Consider the following 14540-nt stretch of genomic DNA (forward strand, 5'->3'; position numbering starts at 1 on the left):
AATGAGTTAGTTAAAAGCATATAAAGGTCCCAGGAATTACTGAAATTTATTAATGCTTCCAAATGCACAAGAACTTCCCCAGTCTAGAGGTGTAAGTACAGCCATTGAAGATTTATTTAATCCCATGTACACTTTTACTAGCGCTCACTAGTTAATATTACCTCTGAGTACTGCAAACCACTATGTCCACATCACACTTCTCGTACTCCAGTTGTAGTATAGCTACAACTTTGAATTAGCTTACTGTCTAATTGAAACAACCCCCCCCTTCCCCAGGGTTACTATTTCCTGAGGGCAGTAATTCTTAAAAGTTGGAAATTCAAACATTAGCAAACATTGTGGATTCAAAGTGTAAACTAAACCAACTTTTTTTCTGCTTCTAGTTTTAGGAAACAAGACAAACAATTCCATAATTTAAGACAAAGAAAATGGTCACCCTGTGTGTAACAGGGTGTATGCCTCTGTGTAAAATGGGCAGAAAATACATCCATACCAAAGCAGCAGCTTTTTACACCTTTTTCACATAGGCATAAAATAACTGTGCCATAAATAAATGATTATGAACCTGTTTCAAACCTGTTTGATAATGAAGCACTCTTGTGTGCATGTTTTTAAAAAGCAGCACAGCCAATTCAGGTGTCCATGTCTAGTGAAGTTAATTCACAAACTTCTAATTAACAGTCTCATTACAGAGCATTACATTTCTACTAAATGTCACTTACAAAGAACCAGATTTTGCATTGTTGCAGATGATATTTAAAAAGAAAAAAAAAAACCTTTTTTTTTTTTACATTTTTATTTTGACTGGATGCACTTTACAGTGCAGACATAATTTACATGAATAGAAATACCTTTTTTTTGGTAAGTTTAATTAAAAGTAGTGTTTCTAGTACTTCTCACCTTTTCCAAATCCTGCTGAGAAGCCTGAAGAAGTGTTTGCCCCGACAGTATCCATTGTCTGCCATTACTTATATAAGAGCCTAGTCCTTGGTCCTGGAGCCAGTTGCATACCTGCTCCTTTGTCCACTTGGCAAATGGCATGTCCAGCTCACTTTAGAAGATTTTACAAAAAAAAGAGATTGATAATCCCACGCCTCAATCTCCTGCTTTCATATTTAAAATAATAATAATGACAACAACAAAAACAATAATAAAAACAACTGAGCCATTCACTCATGGGTATTTGGTGGGAGCTGGGGCAATCTCCAGGGGAGAACGTGCATCATGATCAGCTGCTACGTGAGCCTTGGAATAGTGTGTCTCTACGTCAGAATTGTTAGCACCATAAAGTGCTAATTGCTACTGATCTCCTGTCACCATTGCAATAAACATAATCTATTAATGCTACTAGCACAATCACCTTTGCTGCCTAGGGTGACTAAAACTCTGAAGAAAAAACATAATATTTCACTTTTGGCTTTAATCCCTAGAAATGCAGCAGGAAATATACTGGAGGAATATCTGTCACGGCCACACGAGGGCTCATGTTCCATTTTGTGCATCCTTACAGATGCACTCCTACAAAGTCACAGGCATGAAAAGCTTCACTCAGCAGCAGTATCCCACCCCTGGACACCCACCACCCAACCAGCCTCAACCTTGCCAAGACCACCTCTCAAAGGAGGAAATAGCATGGATCTGCCTGTTTCTGCTCGCCAGGAGAGTGGATGTATCCTTTTGACATTGTGCTTCTCCTTTTGACCCTGTGCTCTACTGCAGCTGCCAGGAAGACAAGCATCAGCACACTTTTCACCACTCATCTTACTTGTGAGACTGCCCCAGGTCTCGAGACCAGCCCAGTCGTGGCCCTGCAGTTGCTCTTGTCCCTCCTCTTTTGAATTCAGTCTCAGACATGTCATCTAGGTTGAAAGTGGTAGACTGACTTCTTTTAAGTCTAGATTAGTGGAAGGAAGCATATTCACATTTGACCAAGGAAAAGGCATGGTTCTACTAGCACAACCAACACACACGAGATTTCCCATGGGGTTTGTAGCCCTTCCTCCATCCACCACCAACCCACCAGTAGCCCAAAAAACCCTTAAATGCCATGCTGGCTCCTGCTCTTGCGACGGTCACACCAACCGTGCCCGCAGCCTGCCTTGAACAGACCACAGGGCCACTGGTTGGAGAGGGAAAAAGGGAAGATGAGAATCTGAGACAGATTTGAGAGAAAATGCATACAAGAAGATGGAAGACAAAGCAGTGCCCCTGCTAAGCCCACCAGCTTCTTCCTCCCAAAGGCATCAGCTCGGGCAGCCCCAGTGCTCAGCTGGAACCCTTGCAAAACCCTTTGCAAAATCCAGCTCTGCAGAACGGTCATTTCGTATCTTTTACTTACTTTCCAAAAAACTTCTTGATTCCTCTGGCCTTTTTCTTGGAATCTGGAGAAGGTGGAGTCATCTGTAAACTATCTGTTTCTTTTGGTCGAGGGGGCAAGCCAGCCAGGTCCAAGTGATCTGCAGATCCTTTTTCTGTTTCAGCTATTAGAAAACAAAGCTCCATCAAGACTTACTTCCACAGCACTGTACAAACACATTCCTGAACTCTGGAACAACTCTTTCTGAAATTATTGAGTCCCCTTGTTGAGAAAATGGGGCAAAGAGGATGGGAAAAATCCAGGAGAAACAAAATGTGTTCCTCATTCATGGGCCTTACTGAAACACTCCAAGGCAATGTCCTTGCTGGTTGAGTAGGCAACAAACATTTGGTGAATTAATCAATGAATTAAATCCCAAGTACACTCTTTCTCAGGGAGTGTCCTTTCACAGAAGCCCAGGAACAAATCAGTGCCATAGCAGGAGTCCCCAGAGCACAAAAAAAAGAAATGATTACCCTGTGGGCATCTTTCCTAAAGATCAGCAGTATCTCCTAAGTTCCCCATTCAGAAAATTCCAGCAACAAACAATTCCTCCTACACCCCAGGAGTGGGAAGGCCCTTTCACCTCATTGGTGGAAAGAGGGCTTCCCCCATGCAAGTTCTGGAGCATTTCGTTCCTCTGTAGAGAAATACCATGAAGTCTAGGCTCTGTCTGAACTGGATCTTCTCTTTGGAGAGAAGCACAGAGCACTCTGATTAACGTGAAAAGTTTGATCTATAGCTGTTGTTTTCTTTGACAACAAACCTCACAAGTGAAGCTGTTACAAGACTGTTTAGTAAAAGCTAAGCTAACAAAGAACAAAACTACTTAAACACCATTTAAAAAGAAAACTACACAAAACTGCAGTATCTATTAGGCTACATAAGCAGAGATGTGGCAGCAAAGTGCTATATAGCTGAATAAAGTCACCATGTGGAGCTTATGCCACTTGCTTGCTGAGGAACAGTGACAGCACAAGCCTGCTCAGACGAAGCAGCTGTGGCAAGGCAGCCTACAGCAGGCGGACAGTCAGGCCTGCAGCCACTTTTACCGTATTTTCACATGGGTGTGTAATTAGATGACCATCGTTTGTTTTTGACATGGACTCTCAGACTTCCAGGAGAAAACAAGTTGCATGAAATCAAGCTAGATCACATACTGCTGGGACACGGGGTCTCAGCGTATCTTCCTGCTGAGCAAAATTTTAGATGTTTCAGCTGGACTACATTTGAACATGCCCCATTTTCCTTCAATGATTTACAAGTGAAACCTCATAGTGAAGCAACAAGGTCACATAAAAGATGATTTCTTCGTACTTTGGTTTGACCACTACTGAATATGGGAATTCTGTCAGTGAGAGACAGCAGTAGTGTCAAACCAGGCTTTTGCATTAGTGATTTTTGCTTTACTCGCATAAGAAAAAGTGCTAGCTCAGAAAAAAACACATTTAAACATAATTCTGAAGAGAGAGTACCAGGACAAGGCTAGATGCGTTAGAAGCAGAGATTTGTGGGTATTGCAACATTTTCTCCTTGTACCTTGCTCCACTGACACAATCTCTAAGAGGAGATGACATTTATGGCGCTGTATGGGAAACCAAGAGGGCCAAGAGCACTCGTGTCTCTTTGTCAGCACAGGTGACACGCGATGGCTGTGCTGCCACCCCAGCTGACACAGCTCCACTTGCTAATGCCAGACCCTGCAGGTCCTCCCTGCCCTTGCCAGAATCACCCAGGGAATGCTCACATCACAAGACCAGGTTTTACTACATAAACAGCTCCATCCCAATCTGCCCCAATTACTTCTCATTCATTTACTACATAATAAATATAAGGACTTCTCAGAAGAGAACTTACATACCCTTCCCCTCAGAGCTCCCCTAAATGAATGCCTGAGAAGTAAATACACTCCAAACCTGCTTCGCCACCCTTCAAGTTTGTACAGCCGTGTCCAAGAGGGACACCAGCACAAAGGTGCCCCACGTGTTTATATGTTGCTGATTCTCAGTTGCTACCTTGGTCTGTAGGTAACTCTGTGCTCAAAGCTTTGGCAAAGGTCTCTGCTACTCATTAGTAGCAGCTATCAAAAAATGACGCAGCTGACTTATAGCAGTGGGTAGATGTCACATGGAAACTCCTTTTAGCAATGTACAAAAGTTTTGATGCAGAGCTCTCATGTCTAGCTTTTGCTTTAAAAGTATGTGGCCATAACCAGCTGTTAGCAGCAGTCACAGCGCAGCGCTGGTACAGGCAGACATGCAGTATTACTATACCTAAAGTAGGTGCACTTGCACTTCGACTGCGATCTTCAGATATCCAAACAACGCACATAACCACATGCAGCACAAGGGGAGAGAACACGCAGAGGGACAAGGTAAAACACATTTCAAAACTTACATCAGCAAAATACAAGACAAAAGGTGGGAGGTACAATAGACACATGCACCACACGCAACATTGAATTCACAGAGAAATTAGGATTACCAATTTACTGCTAATCCCCCTCTCACAGAAAAAGAAATGCAGTAAAGATCCTTGGTGGAGAGGGTAAAACAGCACCTCAGTCACTTCAGTGCAGGCAGGTCACCTGCTATGTGACTCACACAGGCTCCTGTGGGGTGACAAGTATCTGGACAACAGTTTTACAGATGGAAGCACTGAAATCTGGATAACATACGTAACTCATTCAAATCCACAGAGCCATGCTCTAGATGGCACACCTTCCAGTCCTTTATGACAGCCACAAGAACTCCATCTTGTTAGACAAATTAATTTCAGAATGAAACAGATGATTACATAAAAGCACGCACAAAATAAACCAAAGCAAAGTCTAACCCTCAGAATAGACTGTGTATCTATTCCAAGTAAGCTAGTAAGTTTCCATGCCATGTGACATAGGTAAATAATGTGCAATGCATAATAAAAGTGTGAGCATGTTACTTCTTTTGAAAAATGATGTAGAATTGTCATTGGTAAGTAAAAGCAGGAGACTCTTCCACTCAAGACAGAAGAAGCTATCCCCTTTTATGCTTCTGAAAGGTAGAGCTAAAGTCCTAAATTTTGTGCAATAGAAATCCAAAAATTTTAGATAAATGGCAGTAGATCTGATGCACAGACTCACTCGATGCTTGAACTGGAACAGTGTAAATACTACTGCAGCAGAGCAGCTAATGCAAGTAGGATTTCAGCTGCTGGTAACAGCAACTTCTGCATTAAGCAAAATATTTTATTTCTTCATCGTGTGAATGTCATCAAATGACAAAACCAAAACAAAAAACCTTCCATCACAGGTCTAGAACTCAAAATGAGCTTGAATAACTTGTCAATGCTGTTCTCGTTGTCACAATCTCTTTTGCAAGGCTACTTAAATACACATAAAATAAAGAGGAAGACTGAATGTAGCTGCCTCATTTCTGTACATCTGAAAATCTTATGAAAGATAAACTGAGGATGGGACCATGGAAAAAAGAACACCCACAAATTTCATGTGTGAACTACTACCAGACAGCCAGCATTTCAGAACTGCAGCAATCCATTACAAAGTCTCAGGGGAGATATCATAGCAGAGGTTGAGACAGATCAACTAACTTCATTACATCAGAGAGGTTTTCTCTTTCTGTTGCTTCATTTTTTCCAATCATTCTACTGAGAACAGTACCACCAAGTCACAGTGAGACCAAGGCTGGCTTTCCTGCTTCTTAGGACTGTTACAGCACCCAGAAAAATAAACCTTTAGTTCTCTGTTATTAAGACCTTGGTTCAAAATGCACAGAATCTGAGTGCAGGTGCACAATACCTACCCAGATTTGGGGCACTTGCAGTCCTCTTGTTATGTTTTATCTTGAAAAAGCCTCGTCCAAATGAAGATCTGGCTTTACGGGTACCAAAACTATCCTCATCTCCTGTGACACCATGAGAAGGAGATTTTGGAGGGAGGGTTGCAAAATTATTACCTTCCATTGGAGGTTTAACCTGCTTAAGGTAGGGAAACAGTCAGTATCAGGGAACTGCAAAAGACCTTTTGAGAAAGATGCAAAGTGACTGCTGACAGATAACCTGAAGAGTCATTCCTTCCCATTTGTTACTACAAGAAAACAAGGCAAAAGCCGTAAAGGAGAACACAGACAAGATCTTCATTTGAATATGTTCAGGACCCAGGATTACTATCACTAGCTTCTAAGAATAACGTGCTGTCTTGAAGATGTTTCTCAGTTTTTGCAAGTAAGGCTTACAGGTATGAAAAAGATAAAAATACAGTCCTGGAAGGCTTTGAACTTTTCCAGCTTTCCAGGGTTTCTGTCTCCCCCATTGGTAGCTACAGGGGCAATGGGAAGCAAAGAGGGAGACAAAACCCCCACACTAAATCAGTTCTCTGCCAAGTGCCACACAGCCCCTTTTATCTTGTCACTGCTCTGCAATTTCAGAACAAATTAATTGATTATGTCCACTAACCAAGTTGAGAGGAAAGTAAGCACCAAGCAAGGAGTAAAAATGACAGGACAGAAAATCAGAAACATCAGTTCACCAATTTGAAGTAGTAGTTTTAACCTTTTTCACTGTTTCACTGTTTCTTTAAAAGGCAGAAACAAACCCATTCACAATACAAACACATTCCTTTGGCTTTTGCTGAATGGATACCACATTCAGGCTAAAAGCAGTGTCTGATATAGGTGTTCTCTCTATTCAGATCTTCCTACAGGCAGCAACTGTTGCATGCAAACTACTGACACAGTAGGGTAGACCATGGTGTAACTGTTCTGTAATGACAGTCTCTTTAAGAACACAGCTGTTACAGAAAACAATTTGGAAACCCAAGGGTTTTTAGAGACACTAATCAAAGATAATTATAGTCAGTGTAATAGTTAATGGTTAGCTTTGCTAATTATCGAGTGGTAGAATTATGTGCGGGAAACATTAGCTTAGATGGCAACCTTGTGCTCTACCAGACTGAAAGACAATCCACATGTGAGAGGACAAGAACGTGTGAGATACAAAGCAGTTGTGGCAATCATCATATCCTCCTCGCTATCTTGTTTGCAGGTTTGCTATTCTCCCTTTGGAACTGCATGCTGCAATTTCACAAGTTTGAGCCTTTCATCACCTACTACTTGCTGTCCACATTTCTCTGTGTTCACACAGGAGCATACACACACATTACCTCTGTTGGCTTCTGTGCAGGGTCTCTGTCCTGTTTGGGAAAGATTAAGAAACACATTTTAGAAGTCACAGTTTATAGTCAGTATCCAATTCATTACAGTCACCCTGAGTTGAACTGACTGAAATACCCTTCTCTGCACTTTTTTATTCCCAAAAGATATCTCTTTGGAGCTGTATTTCACACAGACTAATTCTTGCTTTTTTTGAGGTCAGTGAGCTGACATGAAAGTAGGGTTGCTTCAGTTTACTTTGTAAGGGATTAGCTGTGTACATAATCAGCCACAAGCAGCCTGTAAGGCACTACTGAGCACAGCTGGGTGACAGGACCCAAAGCAGAAATCAGACAGGGTAGAAGCCAAGTAGATAAAACATCCACAGCCTCTACTCCTTGCCCGTCCAAACCAACCAACCCCACAGCCTCCAACCCATAATTTCTAGCTTTCATCATCAAGTTCTGGTCGTATTTTCAGTACTGTCAACATCCTTCTTAAGCTGTAAAGCACAGCTCCTGGTTAGCTTGGCTATCAGAGAATTTAGGAGCTTTTAACAGTTTAGGCTGTCAAAAAAAACCACAGGAATTACCTTGATTTGATAACAGAGACTAGCTGTTTTGTCTCTTCTAAAGTGGCCTAAACAGAAGCTATCACCAGAAACACAATGGCTCAATATTTTGTTCCCAACCACCTAAAACACAGAGCCATCCCAGGCTGTATTTTAGAATGCACTAATTACACGGCCTTCCAAAATTATTAGCCTTAAACATGGGAAGGAAGTGGTAGCACATTTTCTTTGTGTCTTAAATCGGAAAAGCATATCAACTCAAGTTTAAAAAAAACAACACACTACCACTCATTATTTGAAGAAAAACACAGCATGAGATTTTCATGTAAACACCTCAAGCAGAAAAAACAAACAAAAAACTACATTTGCAAAGACAGATTTTCTCCTTTAATAAAGTCTGGAAGATGTCACGTCTGAGACCACTGGTAACACATGATATGAGGAGCCTTGCTCTGACCCAGCATTTCTCACAGTAAGAAAACAAGGCATCCACAGGGTCAGTGCCATAACAGAGACATCATCCCCATTTCAAAGGGAAAGATGGAAGTAAGAGCTCAAACCAACCGCTTCATATGTCTCCTTCTTCAAACTGCTCAGACTGCTGGACTTCTGTAGTGAAGAAGTTCTGAAACAACATGAAGAACAAGCTGAGTAATTGGCATTAAATTTTCTAAGATAAATACACTCTCAGGAGTTGGCTTTAGAAAAGCATTACAATACGTGATGAGATATACTCAAAAACAAAGACATTTTGAATTAACGTAATCAACACACTAATCAGAGCCCACACAGTTTGAGGAGATATTCTAAGAACCTCCACATGATAATTACTGATGCTAATGCTGCAGTGACATGATGCCTACCTTGGATATTTTTGGCTTCTTATTTAAAGTTTTATTTTCAGAGGTACAATCAGAAGTTACACAGGCAAAAGTGACATAAACAAAAGCTATGAAAAACAGTATTATTAGCAAGAGGCTTCTGATTAATTTAATCCTTACAGAAGCCAAGCACAGTAAGCCAATCATGTTTTAGTATTTTATCTACAGTTTATTTTCCATTTCAGACCAGGTATCTCCCTGTTCTGGTGAGACCTATCCTGGAGTGCTTAAGTCTGAAAAGAAAGTTACCATTTAAGTCTTCCCTACATACAGTTAAAAGAGTAACTTCACCGCATTTTACAATGTTACCTATCTTTATACCAGCATAAAGGCAGTAGAATTTGGCTTTGGGAATAGTCTCATGGCACTAAATCACTCAAAATAAAAACAGACATTAAGCCTTATGCAATGGACCAAACAAGCCCTGTTGACTGACTTGGGCACATTGCTAACAAATTGCTTTGACTCAACCTTGAGTTCATAAATAGTCCCACTGATTTTCCTGGGGAATAAGGTTATGTGACAGGTTAAAATTATGTTTTCATTGTAGTCAGCTGAGTACCTTTTCCCCACTATAAAAAGAACAAAAGCAAATCAGAGGCACTTGTACTACAGAAAACTGTAAATTTCAGTGTCTATCGACGGTCTATGACTCAATTAGAGATGCTTCATAATATAAAAGAAATTGTTAGCACATGTGCACAGATAAAGCATTGGAAAATAATGGCCATGAGCAGAAAACCACCACCATTACATCTTGGCTAGAATTACTTGGCATATTTGCATGTGTCTAAAATATGGAGGGATTGGTTAGCGGTTTTGAGTCAAAAGCCACAAATGTTTCCCAAATATTTTTGATACTTACACTGGACTGTCACACAGCTGAGTTCCTGGGGAGGAACCAGTTGATCTTCCTTCACTGTAGAAATGAAAGATATGAAAAAAATAATGTATTTGAGTTTTCCATGCAAACACCTTGCTGATATAGAAATCCTAAAATCTCAGCCTGCTATAATTTACTTTCACTTCAGCTGTTACCACACTAGCACATGCCAAATATTCTCCTCTACAGTTGACAAGTCTTCTAAAAGACAAAGGTGAGCTCAAGTGCCCCAGGAAAGAAAATTCATACTGTAAGTTAACTACAATACTGCAGCAGAGGTTACAGCACGCATAGCGTAGCATTGCAACACCAAGTAGCAGAGATGACTGGCTCCCTGTGACTTACCCACAGTGCTGGGAGTTTTGTTGTTGGTTGGTGCTTTGCTTTTTTGTTGTTGTTGTTTGTTTGTTTTGTTTTTAAGAGGCGGGATATAAATCCCTGCAGCAATGGCTAGAGCTGCATGAGGTTCTCACCTAGGAGGCTGCAGTCTGGGGCACAGAAGCCACAGCCCCAGGGTGCAGCCATGCACACCCTGCTCTGGCTTCTCTGAGTTTCTGCATCTACGTGCTTAGTCTGGCATTGGAAAATCTCAGGCACAGTTCTCATAAGAACAACTGAAGAAATATCTGCATTTCATCACATCAAAGGATGGCACCAAGGATATCTCCTTCTCTGATCTCTTGAAACACCTCTTGTGGTTTCCTTTTGAGGCTCTGTTAACAGCTCAAGGTCAGCGTTGGACAGCCCTTTTGTGGCAGTTTGTGCGGTGCCTTACACCAATCTTTAGCAACTGTGGAAAATGCCTGAATGCAAATCATCAGGAACACATTTGCTAGCACAGCCAACACTATCTCAGCCAGACCTAGGTGATGTAAAACTAGATAAAAATAAAAATTCGGTGTCCTTAATTACATTAGGTCAGTTTTTCTCTCCTGTTCATTTCTTGTGATGCAACTGATATAGAGTATGAGTGCTGCTACAAGCAACAACCACCAAATCAATGCTTACTTACTGAAAAATATATAATCAACACAATTTACAAATACATGATTAGTTTGTCATAGCTAGACAAGTGAATGTTCGCCTCATTTAACGAACTTAATAACTTGACGGTATGGTCATTGGCAGATTATTACTTTCATTAAACATTACAGAATACTGGATTTACAATTGAAAAATACATGAAAACAATAATACCTCAAATCACTTGCAGGATCTGACCTAGGCTGCGTTTTCACTTTCTCTGCAACAATTTCTGAGCTCTTGGACATTGATGAAAAAGATGGGATTGAAATCTGTAAAACACTTGTGTGGATCTGTAAGGAATTCTAAAAAGAATGAAGAATATCTCTTACACTGAAATGAGCTCAAATTAAGCAGTCATAAATGGTAAATGTAATAGATAAACTATTAAAAGAAGGCTCCAAATTAAAATTTAAAACATATATATATATTTATTTATTTCTTTTATAGGACAGTAGTGGTTTACTACTTGAAAAATGTCACTGGAAGATAAAGCATGAATTGCTGCACTGATAAGCTATAGTGTAGACAAAAACCTTAAAAGCCACCAGAGGCTGCCAGCTAAATCTGTCTCTACCACAGACTCCAAGAAGAGTAGTTAACTTTTCAGGTTCACTTCTGTCCTCGGGCCACTCAGAGAATACCAAGAAGCTGATGAATATTTAATTTAATTTAGTTTTCTTCAGGGTGTGTTCATGCTGTTTAGTTATGTCTATCAAATCCCTTTTTTGATTCAGAGCTTTAAGAGAAGAGATCTATAGTTTTATTACTGAAAAATGTGATTGTAAAAAATCAGAGATTGGACCATAACCTAGTTATTTCACTGAATGCAATTATGTAATGATGATTACAATTATTACATGATTACCAATCATGTAATGATGATTGCATCCTTTTAAATATGACAGGGTATATTAAATGAGTTCCAGCATGTTTACTTCCAGTTCCTTTCAAATGAAATATAGCTCCAAAAATAGACACGTTTGATATGAAAAATAGTTAAGATCCATTATCATGACGAATACAGCTATTTGCTATTTCCTGATCCCACCTGATTAAGGAAAATAAATTCAACTGGATTCCAACGAAACTCCTCAGCAGGTTTCACAAGAAATCCACCTTGTCCAAAAGGTTAGGGAAAATTACTAAAACTGTGAGACCCAGAAAAAATCTTTTCAGAATCTTGAGTTTTGGTGTCTCTAACATGAGTCCAGCACAGGCAATGTTTTCAAGGAGTAAAGGAATTTAAAAAGAAAGAAAAAGATACCTCTTCATGAATATTCATGTTAAACTCATCGTGGATTGGAGATGCTGTTACAGGAGTTGGGGATGGACTTTTCTCTGGGTCAGTCAGACTTGGTGTGTCCAATAAAACTGTAGAAACTGATCCTGAATTCAAGAAGTCTTCACTGTCACTTTCCTTGCCTGCAGGGAGAGAAGATGGGAAATTTGTTGGTTTGACTTCTGGATACATGATAACTTTTGTTCCTATGCAAGGCGCAGCCAGTATCCTCATTTATGGGCTATTGGAAGAGGCTTGAATTATGTATTTTTAGGAGAAAGTACCACATGCTGCTTCCTAATTCAACTGCCACAGCCTGGCAGGGTTGGAGCAGAAGGGAAACACGCATCTGACAGCAAAAGCCCAGCCCCTTGTAAAAGCATTTAGTGGGATCAGTTTCAAAAAGCTCAACAAACCAAAGTAGTTATTTCCTGTCTCATGTCCTGGGATTTCATACTAAATACTTCTTTTCCCATATTCACTAGGGAAAGACTAGGGGGATGGGTCAAAGTTTGCCTGAGACTTGATATGATGAAAACAACCTGTCTCTGTGGTGTCTTTAAGTTACCCACAGGAAAAATGTAGTCCAGATGCACAAGAGCTTAACACCAGCTTTTAAGTGACTGCTTTATGTTTGCAGGCTGCCACAAACTGAGTGTGTTTCATTTAGTTAACTCAGTAGCCTGCATCGGCATCTGACATCCTCTGCGTCCACTGAGTGACTTGCTGCTCCTGAACTGCCTCACTACAGACCTGGATTTCCACACTTGTCACTAACACCGGAGTACTGACCCCAATAGCGGAATGTTCAAGGAAACTGATGCTTTCTAAAAAGCAAGCAGAAGCCTAGCACTCGTTGCAAAAGACCTGATGCAAATATAAGCCAAAGTCTGTTTACATGAAAGATCTTTCTTGCTCATTTTTCAGTCCGTTGCTCTATGAATCAACCATACAGCACAGTTCCCAGAGACTCGATGTCTGTTTTAGCCTCTTCCTCTCTTTGAAGGAATGGCACTCCATGTTCAATCCCTATTTTAAAAATGTTCCTCCTCTTCCACGACATTAAGCATGTTGCTTTGCACTCATGACCTTCTTTCCTCTTCCCTCATGGATTCTGTGTGATCCTAGCTTTGGCAGAATGAAGACATTCAAGTTGTGTCCTTAGTGTTCCTGAGTGCTGGTTTTGAGGAAGGAAAGGCTCTTACATACCAAAATCGATGCCCACAGACAGGGAGAACTGTCTGATCGCTGTTCCCTTACAACAAGGGGAGAGGAGGAGAGGAAGCCACTTACTAACAAGGAGGTGGCAAAAAGGCTTCCCTATGCCACCTGTGGCCAAGCTGAGCCCAGAATGCTTCAAAGCATGCCAGTTCCAGTTTCGGTTTGTTTCCTGACACTAAGCTGAGAGAAGCTGGGGAAAAAAAAACAAACAAAAACACAAGCCCTTGTCATCTGCCCTAAAGAAGGCAACACACCTGGGACAGTTCAAGGCCCCTGAAAGGCTGTGTTGGCCTTCCCTGGCCTTCAAAGGACTCGCACACAAAGGGGGTTTCCAGAATGTAGCAATACAACATCACAGCGCACAGACTTTTAAAGTTGTGCATATATTATGTGTACATACATTAGTAGAATGCTAATGTCCAAAATTTGTTGAAGACAGGTCTTTCAGAGGATGATGACCTACAAAATGTGACTTGAGTAGTGGAAGAGCAGTATGATGTGGGGGAAAAAAAAATCATCCTATAGGAGCTATAATGCAAATAGACCTGGATTGTAACTGTAAAGAGAGTGCTTGTTTTCCAACATCTGGGTGTTTTCATCTGAAAACCCAGAACCATTTCAGGGTAATGCTCTCCATGTGCTTGTTTTGCTTTTCTTTTAAGGGAGAAAGGGGAAAGAGGGTACTCAGTGTAGTTACATCAAACTGATGACCACCACCCTCAACATTTATCACCTTTGGGAATCAGAAGTTCCTGGATCTGGAATGCTCCACCAGCCTTTGAGTGTATGAAACATAATATCACATGCTACAGTATGTAAGTATATAATATAACAACCATTTCAGCCACATGGTTATGCTCATTATCTGAGGGGTGTGGGAAGGTGGACAGGGAGACAGAGAGAGAAGAGGTTAGTAGTAGAGATGAGGAAAAGCCAGCTTGCCCCCCACTGCAGTAAGGAAGAACTATTCCACAGCTGCTGCATATGGTGGTTTGTGGGGGTTTCATTACATGCCAAAGACATTGTGTGCCGTTGCAACACAGTCTTGGCAGCATGTCCACTTTGCTACAGATATTTTTGCAGCTCTTGGGCATTGCTATTAGTGTGTGCAGCTGCTGTGGCAGTGCTTGTTTGTCTGGAAGGAACATGCATCCTCAAGGACTGCTCGTCTCAGCT

General features: G+C 40.9%; 1 protein-coding gene across 50 annotated transcripts in view; it reads right to left on the bottom strand.

Annotated features, from left to right (window-relative positions):
* The window catches only part of PPFIBP1 (PPFIA binding protein 1), a 113569-nt gene that overhangs the window by 11902 nt on the left and 87127 nt on the right, over nt 1–14540 (bottom strand). For 22 of the 50 annotated variants that reach the window (XM_040545102.1, XM_040545098.1, XM_040545092.1 and 19 more), the window contains 10 exons: nt 12129–12286; nt 11036–11166; nt 9821–9874; nt 8639–8699; nt 7515–7544; nt 6157–6328; nt 4630–4662; nt 2339–2480; nt 1766–1894; nt 901–1051 (listed from right to left, as the gene is read on the bottom strand). In XM_040545102.1, coding sequence (XP_040401036.1) covers nt 901–1051; nt 1766–1894; nt 2339–2480; nt 4630–4662; nt 6157–6328; nt 7515–7544; nt 8639–8699; nt 9821–9874; nt 11036–11166; nt 12129–12286 — 1061 coding nt within the window. The remainder of the gene's footprint in view (nt 1–900; nt 1052–1765; nt 1895–2338; nt 2481–4629; nt 4663–6156; nt 6329–7514; nt 7545–8638; nt 8700–9820; nt 9875–11035; nt 11167–12128; nt 12287–14540) is intronic. The other 28 variants (XM_040545134.1, XM_040545133.1, XM_040545124.1 and 25 more) reach the window with 3 other exon arrangements.

Source organism: Cygnus olor, chromosome 1 (genome assembly GCF_009769625.2).
Source record: "Cygnus olor isolate bCygOlo1 chromosome 1, bCygOlo1.pri.v2, whole genome shotgun sequence".
In the NCBI taxonomy this organism is placed as follows: Eukaryota; Metazoa; Chordata; class Aves; order Anseriformes; family Anatidae; genus Cygnus; species Cygnus olor.